Source organism: Oncorhynchus mykiss, chromosome 6 (genome assembly GCF_057628025.1).
Source record: "Oncorhynchus mykiss isolate SJ-2025 chromosome 6, ASM5762802v1, whole genome shotgun sequence".
NCBI lineage: Eukaryota > Metazoa > Chordata > Actinopteri > Salmoniformes > Salmonidae > Oncorhynchus > Oncorhynchus mykiss.
In genome coordinates, this window is record NC_143027.1 from 84,119,417 (window position 1) to 84,136,824 (window position 17,408).

Consider the following 17,408-nt stretch of genomic DNA (forward strand, 5'->3'; position numbering starts at 1 on the left):
ATGCGGTCTAGAACTGATTACCTTTTATTGATTGGGGTGTGATAAATATTACCCTATTAAAAAAGTTAAAAGTGACGTTATTTTGTGATATCAATTTAGTAGACTGTTAAACTGCGTTTACACAGGCAGCACAATCCTGATTTTTTCCCCCCACAAATTGGTATTTTGATCAATCACAAAATATTTTCAGTCATATTTTTCAGAGATGATCTGACTGGCCAAAATGCAAATTAGTAAATACAAAATATGAGAATTGGGCTGCCTGTGTAAAGGCATTATATGACAGTACTCATTAACATCCAAAACCACTTTTTGGACCTTCATTTGTTTTCTGAGAAATTGTACCAAATGCATAACATTTCAAATTTTCAAAAAATGTGTTAGAGCTTTATTCAGATCAAAGTTAAGACAGTGAATAAACTAACATAAATACAGAACAATAGATTCAGGTCATACTCCTGTGCACCCATAAATGAACTTTATAATCCTCAAACGCACAACCGGAAACATGCATACAGGCTATTCATAATCATATGATAAACAAACTCTTTTACACAGCAGATCACACACAGTCTTTAAAATGACTCAATTATACAAAAAGGTCTGGGAGCAACGGCACAATCCTGGTTTCTGCTCTCTCGCTGATAATGTTAAACACAATCTGTTCTGTCGTCTTTGTCAGGCTACATACAGTCCAAAAGGAGGAAAGATCCTTCATGCTTTTTAACATGCTTGTTTTTTGGATTTTTTTTAACACCAGAAAAACAGCCTTTCCAGTAGTAGCCAACAAAGTAATTAAAGCCCAATTAATCAATCTAAATATTGTAATGGTTTAAATCTTCAGATTTTTCATAAACCACGACATTTAAGGGATAAAAGAATTAAAACTACAAAAGGAAACAGGTTAAGTGAAAATACATTTACAAAGACATTGTTTTTGCAGCTGACATGCATGATTTTAAAGTGTCCGATGGGAATGGAGCGTTGCTCACATTAACAACTTCAAATGAAAAGAGGAAACGGAGAAAGGAAGAGGTGGTTGATGGGTCATCTAAAAGCGCAGGCTTCCGGGTGGACATCGATTCACAGCAAACCTGCTTTCAGATCTTCTGTATCTTCTCCCCGACGCAGACAGGGTTGGCTTTCCTGATCTTCTCCGCTGCGTCGGCCTTGTAGTTGAAAGTGCAGTTGTGAACGTCTGAGTACCGGTGCATGCTGCAGAACACGTTGCCGCATCGGCAGTCGAAGCCTGGGAACACAGACGGAAGAGTTTGAAGGTAAAACAAAATGGCTGACCGCCAAATGTATCTCCAGGATATAAAGTACATACAGAGACAGAGCGAGAAAATGGGAACTATTAAGTCACTGCACTAAGCCAACAGGAGAATGTGTCAGAACCTTACCGGTGAGGCCGACTTTCTTGCGGCAGGAGAAGCAGCGATTCTTCTTGGCGGCTTTGGGTTGGTCTGAGTCCGAGGGTTTGTCCTGTCCGTCTACCGAGGCCTGGTCCGTGTCTTCGGATACCGATACAGACACTGGATGGATCACACAGAACAACTTTACAGTCTCACCTTTTCAGCAATGCTGCTGCAGCTTTAAAGGAATTCCCAATAGCCATGCTTTTCAGGAGATGGCACTACAATTCACTGTGCTACAGACTAACGCTTCCATCACACAGACAGCATCATTGTATTTTGGTACACCAGAAGTACATTCATTTCCAATGAAAACGCTGCGTTTGCCTTGCAGCATTGCAGAGCGTTCGGTGTGGTGCATACGGTGGATTTATCCATGTGTCAAACTGTCTGCGTAGACGACATGACAGAAATGGTAGCAGAAGGTGAATGTTGAACATTCGGAACATACATATCCAGATGTTGCGTACTATTTTGCACAAGGACACTGTCAGTGTGATCGAAGCGGAAGCCTACTATGCTTGTTGCCACTTAACATATTTTCAGTAGGAAATAAAAAACAGCTGAAAAACAGACATTTTTACAACACATTTGCTTTTCTTTGTTTAGATTCATTTTGAACATAATGGGTAGAAAAGCTCATCTTATCTGGCACAAAGCCAGCGCCCTTTCCCTGTCATGGAGAAGAGAAGTCACAACACAACAGAAGTGACGGGGTTATTGCATGGTGCCAGTACTTGCCTTTGGGTAAACGTATCACACAGTAAGCATTCAACTGTAAGAATGAAGTGTTAAAGTACTAACCAGTTCCTTTATTGTTCGTTTCTTGATATTTTTTCCTCCTATTAACAAAGTAAACATTTTTATATACACGTGTCCTTTTTAAGTTTATACAAAACCCATATTGTACAGTCTTGACCATATGGATATGAAGGGATGATTTTTAGAAGGGGCCTGAAGATTCCAGTCCTCTCAAAGAGCTTCCTTTCATCATTACCTTTGTATAGTAGTGGATGGGGTTTCTACAATACCCTTTCACCCATGGTGACATGGAAGATCAGTGGTTGTGGGGGAAAGGAGATAAGGAAAGGTGGCCATTGGGATTAAGTAGAAACCAAACGGAAGGAAATGTACCGAATCAGGGAGTACCTGAACTTGTCCAATAAGAAACGCTTGTTTTCATTTTTCATTGCAAAACATTTTGCTACGGTGTGCACTTATGAATACGACCCAGGTTTTGGCCACCCTTGGTACAGGGGAAGCAGCTAGCAGCTGTTCTCAGACTCTCACTGCTCTCTAGAACTCACTCAATCCACTCTCTAAAAGCTTATAAGTCATTATAACAACCATTGACAGCCGTCTGTTCTGTCTGTGTGCGTCCCAAAAGGCACCCTATTCCCTATATACACAGTAGTGCACAACTTTAGACCAGATCCCCATAGGCCATGGTCAGAAATAGTGCACTACACATTGGGAATAGGGTGCCATTTGTCGCGATTGTCCTCACTCACCCTTCTCTCCATGTGGCTCCTCTAGCTTCCTCTTGCGAGAGCTGTCCTCTGGGGCAGGCCTTCTGACTGACTTCCTGTCCTGGCTATCCTGGCTTCTCACTGGCTGACTGTCCTGTCTATCAGGGCAAGTCCCTGAGCTACCTGCTGTGCTGGGCTCCCGCTGTTCACTTTCTACAGCTGCTCTACATGGTGCTCGCTCTGCACACAGACACACATACACACACGTATGTAGGCACACAGACAAACTTTAGCGACTAGTTTGTAATTCAAGACTAAAAGCTTAACACTTTGGGGTATTTTCTACCCTTCTAACACAGTTCCTCTTTAATAAATGTTGAATTGGGTATATGTACTGTAACTGTTCTAGAAGACAGTTCTCTAGTGTTTCTATAGGTTATGACTGTAACCCCGGTTCTCTGATAGTATGAGTGAGGTTTTTCACTATGGGATACGCCCCCAGTGTATTCATCAGAAGCCTTACTACACTACGCCAGCCATGATTGGTTGGACGTCGAGACGTGCGAGTCGGGAAAGGGTGTCCCTCCTACCCTATAAAAGAGCCCAACGCAACATCTGAGTCATTCAAGAATAAGCCACACCTCTTCCCCACTCATGCAAGGAGGGTGTTCTAGTGAAATACCTCACTCATACTATCAGAGAACCGGGGTTACAGTTGTAATCTATAGTTCTCTTAAGTATTAGTTTCAGTATTTCACTATGGGATATACTGACTCGTATTGTCAGACAAGCTTATCCTGACGACCGACTGCCCTGTGCTATATATCAAACGCTGGGGGCGTATCCCATAGTGAAATACAGAAACTAATACTTGAACTGTTCTAGAAGAGGGTAGACAGAAACACTAGAGAACCAGTGTAACAGGAAGCTCCCGCGCTCAGGTCTGTTCAACGCTGGTTCGACCAATCGGATTCCACGCTTCAAGATTGCGTCGATCACGTGGACTGGGATATGTTCCGCATTGCGGCGAACAACATTGATGTATATGCTGATTCAGTGAGCGGGTTCATCAGAAGGTACAACATCGCAGATGCACTCACAGCGTCTGTTAAAACATTCCCAAACCAGAAACTGTGGATTGATGGCAGCATTCGAGCAAAACTGAAAGCGCGAACCACTGCTTTTAATCAGGGCAAGGTGACCAGAAACATGACCGAATACAAACAGTGTAGCTATTCCCTCCGCAAGGCAATCAAACAAGCGTCAGTATAGAGACAAAGTAGAGTCGCAATTCAACGGCTCAGACACGAGAGGTATGTGGCAGGGTCTACAGTCAACCACGGACTATAAGACTATAAGCAAGACATCCTGGTCCCCGTCTGCTGTTCCCACATGCTTCAAGAGGGCCAACATTGTTCCTGTTCCCAAGAAAGCTAAGGTAATTGAGACAGAAACACTAGAGAACCAGTGTAACCGTTCTAGAAGAGGGTAGACAGAAACACTAGAGAACCAGTGTAACCGTTCTAGAAGAGGGTAGACAGAAACACTAGAGAACCAGTGTAACCGTTCTAGAAGAGGGTAGACAGAAACACTGGAGAACCAGTGTAACCGTTCTAGAAGAGGGTAGACAGAAACACTAGAGAACCAGTGTAACCGTTCTAGAAGAGGGTAGACAGAAACACTAGAGAACCAGTGTAACCGTTCTAGAAGAGGGTAGACAGAAACACTAGAGAACCAGTGTAACCGTTCTAGAAGAGGGTAGACAGAAACACTAGAGAACCAGTGTAACCGTTCTAGAAGAGGGTAGACAGAAACACTAGAGAACCAGTGTAACCGTTCTAGAAGAGGGTAGACAGAAACACTAGAGAACCAGTGTAACCGTTCTAGAAGAGGGTAGACAGAAACACTAGAGAACCAGTGTAACCGTTCTAGAAGAGGGTAGACAGAAACACTAGAGAACCAGTGTAACCGTTCTAGAAGAGGGTAGACAGAAACACTAGAGAACCAGTGTAACCGTTCTAGAAGAGGGTAGACAGAAACACTAGAGAACCAGTGTAACCGTTCTAGAAGAGGGTAGACAGAAATACTAGAGAACCAGTGTAACCGTTCTAGAAGAGGGTAGACAGAAACACTAGAGAACCAGTGTAACTGTTCTAGAAGAGGGTAGACAGAAACACTAGAGAACCAGTGTAACTGTTCTAGAAGAGGGTAGACAGAAACACTAGAGAACCAGTGTAACCGGGAACAGGAACATGAGAGGGTAGCAAAGCAACAGCACTATTGTCTGAATCCTAACTTGAGAGTCGCCTGCATAACTCAAAGTCTTATGTACACCATGCATTGATGTCAATGAGAACATGTCAATTCATGTCAATGACATCTAGCACAGAAATGTGAGTTACACGCGCAGATCTCAAATGAGGATTGACTCGTCCCTGTGAGAAAAGGTTTGTGTGAAACGCGCTGGTAATACACACCTTGTATCTCTTCGGTTTTCAGGTCTTCTTCAGACTTGGCTGTCCTCTCCTCTTCTGAATGAGTAGCTGGTGCTGTCGTTAAGAGTGACTGGCTAGATACAACCCTGGGGGGGGGGGAATATAAGTGTTCAATTAGCCTAAAACATGATCCATCAGTTGGTAGTCTAGATTAGAAGACTAGCTATATACAGTATTATGAAAATGGTACACTTGAAGACTTCAATTTAATCCTATTCAGGATGTTTCTGAAAATGTGCTGAAGGAAGAAGACTGACTAAAATCCAATGACATGCCATCAACTATGGCAATCATACTACAAAGCATTTCACCACTAATGCCCACCTCACTGTCAGACAGTCAGAATGATTGGCATTCACATGAGGCATTTAGCAGACGCTCTTATCCAGAAAGACTTAGTGGCAGCTGTCCACTGTGGCTTCATAATAGGGTCTCTGTGGTTATAGATAGAGCTACAAGCTTTCAATGTTGAAGCAATAAAAAGTGTATTAAAAATGGATACAACCGTAACGACCGTAGAGAAATGAGCAGAACTCAATTCTATACAGTGATTAAAAAAAAAAATCTAATCATTTTCTGTGGGTTTGAGAAAACAGTGTCCCTGTAGATTTGGGCAGGGCTAGGTACGGTACAGATTGACAAAGACAGAGCTCATTAGATAACCACAGAAGGTCTCGTGTCTTTAACACACACTGAGTGGGGAAACGGACATGGCAAGTGGAATCTGTCTCATAGAAGAGACAGAAGCATCCGGGGAGATGACATCACACTATTCAGACAGAACTATAGATGATTGACTTCCTTGTACTGTACTTCAATGGGGTACAGGAAGACCATGGTGCAAAAATAACCTTAACTTCCGGTGAGAAACCACTTAATGATTGACACACTAATTTAAAATGACACAACATCTTTGAATTTTGTAACAGGAAATAAATTATCCAGGTTTAAAATAATAATTAAAGCCTGGGAATCCACCGTCATACTAGCCTTGACCATACGTAGTAAGCAATGCAAGAACTACAAATAGCGACGCAAAATGATTCTACTTAGTTGCGCAGCAAAAATTCTCAGACGTGGGCAGCCCCACAGCTATAAACTGGTGTGCAAGTCTGCAGGATTGCCATGTGTTTTTTTTGGCATCGCGTACGTACAGTAATAACTATGTATATCTAGTGTACTTACGTTTCACAGGCTACTTTATTACATTCATTTCCACATGGCCTGTGTATCCTATACTGTATGTTGCATGGCTGGCTTGGCAGCTACACCGTAGACATGGTGGAGGTGTGATCATGCTTATAGCGTGTTTCAGAGAATAGTAGCTCTATACCTACTGTACCTGTTCATCCTGGTGTCTGTGTGGGTCGTGGCTGACGGCACATCTACAGTACTGCTCTCTGAGCACTGGGCTAGGAGGGACTCCCCCAGGCTGCTAACCGCCGCCGAGGACGACACTGCAATGACAACACACGTTTCAATCAGAGCAGTCCCAAAACAGAGAGGAAGAGGCAAACGAGAGGGACGACTGGGCCCAAAATCTGTCTCCTCCAGCAGGTGCCGGTTTGATTTGTCACTCACCAAACAAGGAGGTTTTGTATGTCGGTCAATGAGTGTAGAATCTGATAGAATCTTACCCTGATGAAGACAGCTTGTCTGTCGAAACATTGGATATTAGGTTAAATTATTGGATCCTCCTAGAGTGTGGGCTCTCCTTTAAATGTTTCAAGTGTTCTACTCCGCTAGCCAGCACCTCGCCTAAATAGCTGTGTGTTTCAAGTGTTCTACTCCGCTAACCAGCACCTTGACTAAATAGCTGTGTGTTTCAAGTGTTCTACTCCGCTAGCCAGCACCTCGCCTAAATAGCTGTGTGTTTCAAGTGTTCTACTCCGCTAGCCAGCACCTCGCCTAAATAGGTGTGTGTTTCAAGTGCTCTACTCCGCTAGCCAGCACCTCGCCTAAATAGCTGTGTGTTTCAAGTGTTCTACTCCGCTAACCAGCACCTCGACTAAATAGCTGTGTGTTTCAAGTGTTCTACTCCGCTAGCCAGCACCTCACCTAAATAGCTGTGTGTTTCAAGTGTTCTACTCCGCTAACCAGCACCTCGCCTAAATAGCTGTGTGTTTCAAGTGTTCTACTCCGCTAGCCAGCACCTCGCCTAAATAGGTGTGTGTTTCAAGTGTTCTACTCCGCTAGCCAGCACCTCGCCTAAATAGCTGTGTGTTTCAAGTGTTCTACTCCGCTAGCCAGCACCTCGCATAAATAGCTGTGTGTTTCAAGTGTTCTACTCCGCTAGCCAGCACCTCGCCTAAATAGCTGTGTGTTTCAAGTGTTCTACTCCGCTAGCCAGCACCTCGCCTAAATAGCTGTGTGTTTCAAGTGTTCTACTCCGCTAGCCAGCACCTCGCCTAAATAGCTGTGTGTTTCAAGTGTTCTACTCCGCTAGCCAGCACCTCGCCTAAATAGCTGTGTGTTTCAAGTGTTCTACTCCGCTAGCCAGCACCTCGCCTAAATAGCTGTGTGTTTCAAGTGTTCTACTCCGCTAGCCAGCACCTCGCCTAAATAGCTGTGTGTTTCAAGTGTTCTACTCCGCTAGCCAGCACCTCGCCTAAATAGCTGTGTGTTTCAAGTGTTCTACTCCGCTAGCCAGCACCTCGCATAAATAGCTGTGTGTTTCTTTCACCACTTGTAGCATTTGATTAACATAAAATGCAATGGCTTATTTGATAGAATATATATTTTATAATGCTTAGGTTGTTACGAGTGTACTGATATAAGTAGGATACATGACATCCTGGAAACTTAGAGAAAAAATATGTTATATTGGAGTTGTGCCTGTTGTTCATACAGGCATCTGCCCTCTCATTGGCTAGAATGGGCCAACTTGATCTTGCCTTCCATTTTTAAGACATTTCTTTTAATTGGGTATCTGCTAAATATAATGGATAATCTGTGGCAAATGTCACTCACTCAAACGAGACACTGTCTAAAGTTACAGTCACTGTCTGGTGTTACTGTCTCTATCATTAGACTTTCAAACAAACTTCAGTCGTTTTTTTGTAAACTGACTTCATTGTGAAATAGTAAGTCCCAAACACCAGCAATTGTGCTCACTCAGTCAAAAGTCAAAGAGTCCGTGTCAATATTTTGGTCTAACAGGTCTTTTTTGATTGATAAACTAAATGATCATCAATAAGATACTGGAAAGCTCTGGAATCTCTTTCCTACTCACCTGGTGGACTGACTCGTCCATTGTTGTTTTGTCTCTGGAGGAAGTCCTTGTAGCACATGGAACACATGCCATTGTTTCGTGGGTTGCTGTAGAAACCGCAGCCAGTGGTGCAGAGCAGCGGCCCTTGGTTCTGGTTGGTCTCCTGGGCCATGTCCCTCCTGTGGAGGTTAAGAGTGGAGAGATCAAAGCCATATTGACCTATCACGCCATTTCAGGATTGGCTGCTGCCTAGGTCTAAAACATGCTTAGGTATTGGTGAAAGCCAAAGGTTAGTTTCTTGAAAAGGGAGCGGAGATGGCCAGTGTGCTGTTGCAAAAGGCTATACCACTTAGCACACGCTTTTATCCAAGGTGACTTTTAGAATAAGTATGTAATCCTTGTGGTAATTGAACACACACCTGTGGTGTTGCTAGTGCCATACTCTTACCAACTGACACACAGAAGCGGAAGGAAGATTGTCTTCTAATCTCTAGCCAGCTGTAGCATTGAAAGTGGTGTAAAACAAAACAAGTTGGTCACAATTCCCTAGACTTGGACTCACAAGTTCTAGAAGTTGTTTGTTGCATCACGATGCCTGAGCATTCTATGGCAACACAATGACCTAAGCACTGAAAACGTATAATCCCTTGTACTTAGGCTATCTGATATTAACACATAGGAGAGCTATGTACAGTGGGGCAAAAAAGTATTTAGTCAGCTACCAATTGTGCAAGTTCTGCCACTTAAAAAGATAAGGCCTGTAATTGTCATCATAGGTACACTTCAACCATGACAGACAAAATGAGAAGAAAAAAAATCCAGAAAATCACATTGTAGGATTTTTAATGAATGTATTTGCAAATTACAAGTGGAAAATAAGTATTTGGTCAATAACAAAGGTTTCTCAATACTTTTTTATATACCCTTTATTGGCAATGACAGAGGTCAAACGTTTTCTGTAAGTCTTCACAAGGTTTTCACACACTGTTGCTAGTATTTTGGCCCATTCCTCCATGCAGAGCTCCTCTAGAGCAGTGATGTTTTGGGGCTGTTGCTGGACAACATGGACTTTCAACTCCCTCCAAAGATGTTCTATGGGGTTGAGATCTGGAGACTGGCTAGGCCACTCCAGGACCTTGAAATGCTTCTTACGAAGCCACTCCTTCGTTGCCCGGGCGGTGTGTTTGGGATCATTGTCATGCTGAAAGACCCAGCCACGTTTCATCTTCAATGCCCTTGCTGATGGGAGGTTTTCACTCAAAATCTCACGACACATGGCCCATTCATTCTTTCCTTTACACGGATCAGTCGTCCTGTTCCCTTTGCAGAAAAACAGCCCCAAAGCATGATGTTTCCACCCCCATGCTTCACAGTAGGTATGGTGTTCTTTGGATGCAACTCAGCATTCTTTGTCCTCCAAACACGACGAGTTGAGTTTTTACCAAAAAGTTATATTTTGGTTTCATCTGACCATATGACATTCTCCCAATCTTCTTCTGGATCATCCAAATGCTCTCTAGCAAACTTCAGACGGGCCTGGACATGTACTGGCTTAAGCAGGGGGACACGTCTGGCACTGCATGATTTGAGTCCCTGGCTGCGTAGTGTGTTACTGATGGTAGGCTTTGTTACTTTGGTCCCAGCTCTCTGTGGGTCATTTACTAGGTTCCCCCCGTGTGGTTCTGGGATTTTTGCTCACCGTTCTTGTGATCATTTTGACCCCACAGGGTGAGATCTTGCGTGGAGCCCCTGATCGAGGGAGATTATCAGTGGTCTTGTATGTCTTCCATTTCCTAATAATTGCTCCCACAGGCAGCAGGGTAACCTAGTGGTTAGAGCGTTGGACTAGTAACCGGAAGGTTGCAAGTTCAAACCCCCGAGCTGGCAAGGTACAAATCTGTCATTCTGCCCCTGAACAGGCAGTTAACCCACTGTTCCTAGGCCATCATTGAAAATAAGAATTTGTTCTTAACTGACTTGCCTAGTTAAATAAAGGTAAAAAAAAAAAAATGTTTTAACAAAGCTGCTTACCTATTGCAGATTCAGTCTTTCCAGCCTGGTGCAGGTCTACAATTTTGTTTCTGGTGTCCTTTGACAGCTCTTTGGTCTTGGCCATAGTGGAGTTTGGAGTGTGACTGTTTGAGGTTGTGGACAGGTGTCCTTTATACTGATAACAAGTTCAAACAGGTGCCATTAATACAAGTAACGAGTAGAGGACAGAGGAGCCTCTTAAAGAAGAAGTTACAGGTCTGTGAGAGCCAGAAATCTTGCTTGTTTGTAGGTGACCAAATACTTATGTTCCACCATCATTTGCAAATAAATTCATTAAAACTCCTACAATGTGATTTTCTGGATTTTTTTTCTCATTTTGTCTGTCATAGTTGAAGTGTACCTATGATGAAAATTACAGGCCTCTCATCTTTTTAAGTGGGAGAACTTGCACAATTGGTGGCTGACTAAATACTTTTTTGCCCCACTGTAGGTTAATTGCTGAAAGTGGAAGATAACAGTAGCTACTACTAATCTGTGTCTTTGGTCACGCCCAATCTCTGACCGACCGACTGCTGAGTGTGTATGGTGTAACTCTCACTTCTGTTTCTCTGGGCCAGCCTGCCCTTGTAAGGCAGTCAAAACAACATATAGCCTAAGCGCAGAGTTAAAATGTGCTGTATTAAAAATCAGAGGAGAAACCCAAGCCTCACACTCACTCTCCTGTATAACAAGTGACAGGCTGACACAGACTTGAGAGAAGAGGGTAAGAAGAGGGGCAGGGAATGAGGCTGCTTATGGATATGGGTGACCTAGAGACAGAGACTGGAGAGCAGGGAGACTAACTACAGGTCAAATACAGCCCAGAGACAGAGACTAACTACAGGTCAAATACAGTCTAGAGAGCAGAGAGACTAACTACAGGTCAAATACAGTCTAGAGAGCAGAGAGACTAACTACAGGTCAAATACAGCCTAGAGACAGAGAATAACTACAGGTCAAATACAGCATAGAGAGCAGAGAATAACCACAGGTCAAATACAGCCTAGAGAGCAGAGAGACTAACTACAGGGTCAAATACAGCCTAGAGAGCAGAGAGACTAACTACAGGTCAAATACAGCCTAGAGAGCAGAGAGACTAACTACAGGTCAAATACAGCCTAGAGAGCAGAGAGACTAACTACAGGTCAAATACAGCCTAGAGACTAGAGAGCAGAGAGACTAACTACAGGTCAAATACAGCCTAGAGACTAGAGAGCAGAGAGACTAACTACAGGGTCAAATACAGCCTAGAGAGCAGAGAGACTAACTACAGGTCAAATACAGCCTAGACACTAGAGAGCAGAGAGACTAACTACAGGTCAAATACAGCCTAGAGACTAGAGAGCAGAGAGACTAACTGCAGGTCAAATACAGACTAGAGAGCAGAGAGACTAACTACAGGTCAAATACAGCCTAGAGACTAGAGAGCAGAGAGACTAACTACAGGTCAAATACAGACTAGAGACAGAGAGACTAACTACAGGTCAAATACAGCCTAGAGAGCAGAGAGACTAACTACAGGTCAAATACAGACTAGAGAGCAGAGAGACTAACTACAGGTCAAATACAGCCTAGAGACTAGAGAGCAGAGAGACTAACTACAGGTCAAATACAGACTAGAGACAGAGAGACTAACTACAGGTCAAATACAGCCTAGAGACTAGAGAGCAGAGAGACTAACTACAGGTCAAATACAGCCTAGAGACTAGAGAGCAGAGAGACTAACTACAGGGTCAAATACAGCCTAGAGAGCAGAGAGACTAACTACAGGTCAAATACAGCCTAGAGACAGAGAGACTAACTACAGGTCAAATACAGACTAGAGAGCAGAGAGACTAACTACAGGTCAAATACAGCCTAGAGACTAGAGAGCAGAGAGACTAACTACAGGTCAAATACAGACTAGAGACAGAGAGACTAACTACAGGTCAAATACAGCCTAGAGACAGAGAGCAGAGAGACTATCTACAGGTCAAATACAGCCTAGAGACTAGAGAGCAGAGAGACTAACTACAGGTCAAATACAGCCTAGAGACTAGAGAGCAGAGAGACTAACTACAGGTCAAATACAGCCTAGAGAGCAGAGAGCAGAGAGACTAACTACAGGTCAAATACAGCCTTGGCGTAGGCTAACAACTTGATTTACAGCTCACTTTTTTGTTATACACTAAGTCAGGGTTCCCCAACTGGCAGCCCGCAGTTCAATTTATTTGCCCCCCAAGTTTTCTGAGCAACAAAAAGGGACATAAGACTAAAAGATTAAAAACACCAGCAAATCAGCTCCAAATTAATTTGAGATCTTTTCCAAAGAATTTCCACACATAATAAAGAGATATGTAATCATACACAAATGTAAGCAAGGTTTGAAATGACTATTTTAGTCAAATGATATCTGTTTGGGCTTCTTGCAGTCAATTTGCACGTTTACAGTAATTATGTTCTGGCCCCCTGACCATCTGCCTGCTGCTGAATCTAGTTGATGATCCCTGAACTAGGCTATATAATTGAGCCTAATACATTCTATGCGGCCTCATTTTCTGTGCGGGGAACAGCATTAGGCCTAATTCGATACAGGCTACTGCTCCATAGCCTACACTCTTTGTAACACTTTAACACTGTAACAGGCTACCATGTCAAAACATCAAAGAAGCCACAGAAATGAAAACTCTGCTAATGTGGCATAAGCTGTATAAGGATGCATCCCAAATGACATTATATTAGGCCCTGCTCAAAAGTAGTGCACTAAATGTTTATGCATTTAACCTTTATTTAACTAGGCAAGTCAGTTAAAAACAAATTCTTATTTACAATGACAGGCTACACCGACCAAAACGGGACAACACTGGACCAATTGTGTGTCGCCCTATGGGACTCCCAATCACAGCCGGTTGTGATACAGCCTGGAATCAAATCAGAGTGTCGGTAGTGACGCCTCTAGCACCGAGATGCAGTGCCTTGGACCGCTGCACCACTCGGGAGCCCAAATATAGGGAATAGGGTGCTATTTGGGACATAGTCTAAACTAAGCCTGGATATGGTAACACTGATCTGGGTAGTAGTGATGTAATGGTGCATCTGCTGGGTTGGACATCTGGTGTATGGTTTAGTACACTGCCATTTCCTCCATGGGAGACAGGGTAGGGAGGGCTGCTCCACTACCCTGAGAATGCAAAGGAAAATATACAGAACGCATAACAAGTTTAAGAGCGCGTGGACGTGTGACACCAAAGTGTCGTCAGCATCGTACTGGGCTCTTAAGGTAATACGGGGAGGACATCATTTGACTTCATCATCCTAAATCTTTTACATAAACACAGAGAGAGAGACAGAGACAGAGACAGAGAGAGACACAGAGAGAGAGAGAGAGAATAATCCAGTGGTAATCTCAGGGACTGTCTTTAATCAGGGTGGATAGCAACCACTCACAGAGGGGCTGAAATACCAAGATTACCATGGTGAAAAGAAAGCGAGCCATACAACAGCAGGTTAACTCAATGAAGATCATGCTAACAGTGAGCTGAGATTCACACTCTTTCTATTGCTACAGCCTGAAACCATAGACCGCCTATAGGCTCTCCTTTTGCTCAAGTCTTGTGCCACGTTCAGAATTTGTGCCGTGCCTGTGTGATTTTTCTCCTTTGATCTGAAATAGCCTACTGGTGGAAGAGACATGAAGAGGTCCTAAGTAAGCATTTCGTTGGACGGTGTATACCATGTGTATCCTGTACATACGACTAATACAACTTATCCAGAGCCCGTATTTATGAAGTGTCTGATCTAGGATCAGATCCTGCCTGTCCATAATAATTTGATTCATTATGATCTGAAAGGCTAAACTGATCCTAGATCAACACTCCTACTTTGAGACACTTGATAAATACAGGCTCAGATCTCAGGTTCCGAAGATCAGCACCATTCCATCCTTCTCAATATTACTGTAATTAAAGTCCCCCCTCGCTCCCCTTCCTTACACCAATCATTGCCCCAATTCTCTACCCCTGCCCCCCTGATGCCAATCTCCAGATGAATGAGTGAGATTTCATGATGGCCTCCTCTAGTCTAGATTATGTTATGCAATCTGCCATTTAAAATCTACAATAGTAACAATCCCACACTACGCCCACACACACGTGAGAGAGAAACACACACACACACACACATCATCAATGCATATAGACCGAAATCAGATCAAGCTTGAGTAGGCTACGTGGAAGCGATAAGTGCTGACTTCACACACAGCAGGCTACTTTCTCAGGTTGAACATAGAAACGATGTGGACTGTCTTTACAGCAGGCCAATGAGATGCTCCAGTCCAAAACAATGGCACCATAGTATTCCCTCCATAGCCCCACGGGCCCTGGTAAAAAGTAGTGCACTATATAGTAAATAGGGTGCCATTTAGGACCTACACCTGGTGAGAGGTGAATCATTCAGAGAACACAACAACCATTAGGCCTACCTGGGGCTGAAACTATGTCTGGCATGCAATCGTTACGCAGTACAGTAACGTATCTTTAACGAACATGGTGAGGAATCCAATATGTAGACTAGCCTGAACATCTTCCCTAATCATACATCTTAGCTAACAGGTAAGAGACATAAGGCCCATCTAAATGCCAAAACATGTGTAGACCTACACATTCAGTTTAGCTGAAATCTGGAAAACAAACGTGTGAACTCCAGCTGAAGCCTTGTTGCACACATCACAGCAGAGGCTAAGGACAGTGTTATGTCATTGGCCTAGTTGTGCAACCACAGTGAACCAGTTCAACAAAGACTGACACACAGTCACTCATGACTATAGGCTACATGCTGACTCTCACACAGATAGGCTGATATATTCACCTTGGCTGGGGAAAGAACTCTCTCCTCTACTAGCAAGGATGTCATCTGAGGGTATCGGCCAGGGACTTGTCATCTGATTCCATTTATCTAAAGTGGCGTAATGTGGTTTGGGGGAACCAATATAACTAAATAACTGTTCTTATAGGCTGGGGTAATAGCCTACTAGTGTTGTTTGAATAGGCCAACACTACCCAAGTCACAGGAACCCATAGCCATAGGCTAGCCTACATCCACATGACATCACAGGTGTTAGCCTACATTATGATTTGCCATTGGCTTTGTTTATTTTTTTAACATCATTTTAACTGAACAGCTGTCTTACAGTAACACTGGGCCTCTAGTAGTAGATGGACCTAGCAGCAACAGAGGAAGTATGGGTCCTCCATTGATACTCAAAATAGTCCAATATAAGCTCCGAGATGCAACAAAGCGAAGGGCATTGTACGATAACATAAAAGCTATTTGATTGTCCTAGTCCCAAGCACATTAGCTACAAAAACAAACTGGGGAAATAAATGCTGCCATCAACTAGACAACATAATACAAACATATAAATCAAACAATGAAAAGTTGCAACAATGAACCTAGTCAGTAGCTCTTACAGTAGCTTGCAGTGAGCGCAGTAAATTGCGATTAAAATCACACGGAACTGTGTGAAAAATGTTGTTAGAAATCCCCAGCCTAGCCTGTATTATCGTTTCACTGCCTGTCTCAACAGTGCCCAGTATTGTTCGGATAAGTGCATCATTGCAACAGGCAACTTAGGCAGAGAGAAATAACGTTGGTTGAGAATAAACCTGAAATGGGTGTCCATCACAATCATGTAACTTTGTATTGGACCAACCTCAAGAAACGTACCAATTTCCCCCTCTCTCCTACTCCTCTCTTTCTTCGTCTCTACACCAGCAGATTACATCCGACATCATACGCAGAATGATCCCACAACGTAATTTACTCAACTGACTACACATAATCCATTGTCATTGGCTGTTTGTTTAGTAAACCACGCCCATATATATTATCGTCTTGCACAAATTAAACGTCAATCATTTACAGCCTTTTAAAAACACAGCTGGTTGGACAGGGTATGTGAAAGTATACACCCCGAATACAGCAGTGACAGAAAACAAGTATAATAACAAATTGTCACCAGCCATAACGTAAATGTAACGTTAGCGACCTCTTAATTAGCTGTCATTTATCATTGTAACGTTAAGCAAACGTTATCTACTGTACGTCCAAGAAGTTGTTGACATCAACATGATTATGATGTAGTTAACTGCCTATGCATCTCGTCTCTACTGACCTATTATAGTTAAAATCCAACTTTAAAACAGGGAATGTAACATTAAAAACAAAAAGTATCTAGCTAACGTTAGCTAACATCAAGTGTTAAAGTTTTGTGCAGGCTAGCCGTCCTTGGATAAGTGGACACTAACCTAGTTTTCAAGGACCGAGGTCATACACTGTATGATACAGTTACAGTAGCTAACTAGCTAACGTAGTAGCACTGGCAGGATAGTATATCGTGTATATATAGTCACACTAACGTTAGTTAGATAACTTAGCTGTACCAGAACATTAGATGCTGTAGCTAAAAAAAAGATCCAAAGCATCGTTAAAAGTTAGTGCGATATCTACTGGCTAGCCAGCTAGCTACACAGACCTATCAGTAGCTAGCTAGTTTGAACTGACGTTGCCTCCTTACCTTCTGTTTAACGTTATGTTTCTACTCGTAAGTAGCTAGCCCACGATAACTTTCTTGGACTTCGGAAAAGACTAGCTAGCTAGGTAAGAAAAACGAACGACCACGATTGTAGGCTTGCTAACTCTACGCGGTGTTGTTGGGTCTGTCTTTTCTCGCCTCTCCCCTACCCCCGACCAGACACTGTCTATTTGTTACTTTTTACACTTCAACTCCGACTGTTAAACTGGCGGTGAC

At 43.1% G+C, this 17,408-nt stretch overlaps 1 protein-coding gene across 3 annotated transcripts; it reads right to left on the bottom strand.

The window, feature by feature from the left end:
- Positions 1-358: 358 nt before the first annotated feature.
- On the bottom strand, positions 359-17,407 carry LOC110506882 (AN1-type zinc finger protein 6). Of its 3 annotated transcripts, none has more exons than XM_036981238.2 (6): positions 17,175-17,407; positions 8,612-8,769; positions 6,722-6,836; positions 5,362-5,465; positions 1,404-1,535; positions 359-1,249 (listed from the first exon to the last, which is right to left on the bottom strand). In XM_036981238.2, the coding sequence occupies exons 2-6, from the start codon at positions 8,760-8,762 to the stop codon at positions 1,101-1,103; spliced, it is 651 nt and encodes a 216-aa protein (XP_036837133.1). In that variant the 5' UTR covers positions 8,763-8,769; positions 17,175-17,407; the 3' UTR covers positions 359-1,100. The 3 variants fall into 3 exon arrangements, with proteins under 3 accessions (XP_036837133.1, XP_021442425.2, XP_021442426.2); XM_021586750.3 differs by lacking the exon at positions 17,175-17,407 and adding an exon at positions 16,325-16,521; XM_021586751.3 differs by lacking the exon at positions 17,175-17,407 and adding an exon at positions 16,311-16,521.
- Between the last annotated feature and the right edge of the window lies 1 nt (position 17,408).

Bases quoted from the DNA above. Each gene is read 5' to 3' on its own strand.
- LOC110506882 (XM_036981238.2), bottom strand. From the start codon at position 8,762: ATGGCCCAGGAGACCAACCAGAACCAAGGGCCGCTGCTCTGCACCACT. The intron at 6,837-8,611 runs GTGAGTAGGAAA...TTGTCATTGCAG, and splicing joins TGGACGAGTCAGTCCACCAG to TGTCGTCCTCGGCGGCGGTT. The intron at 5,466-6,721 runs GTACAGTAGGTA...CCCCCCCCCCAG, and splicing joins ACAGACACCAGGATGAACAG to GGTTGTATCTAGCCAGTCAC.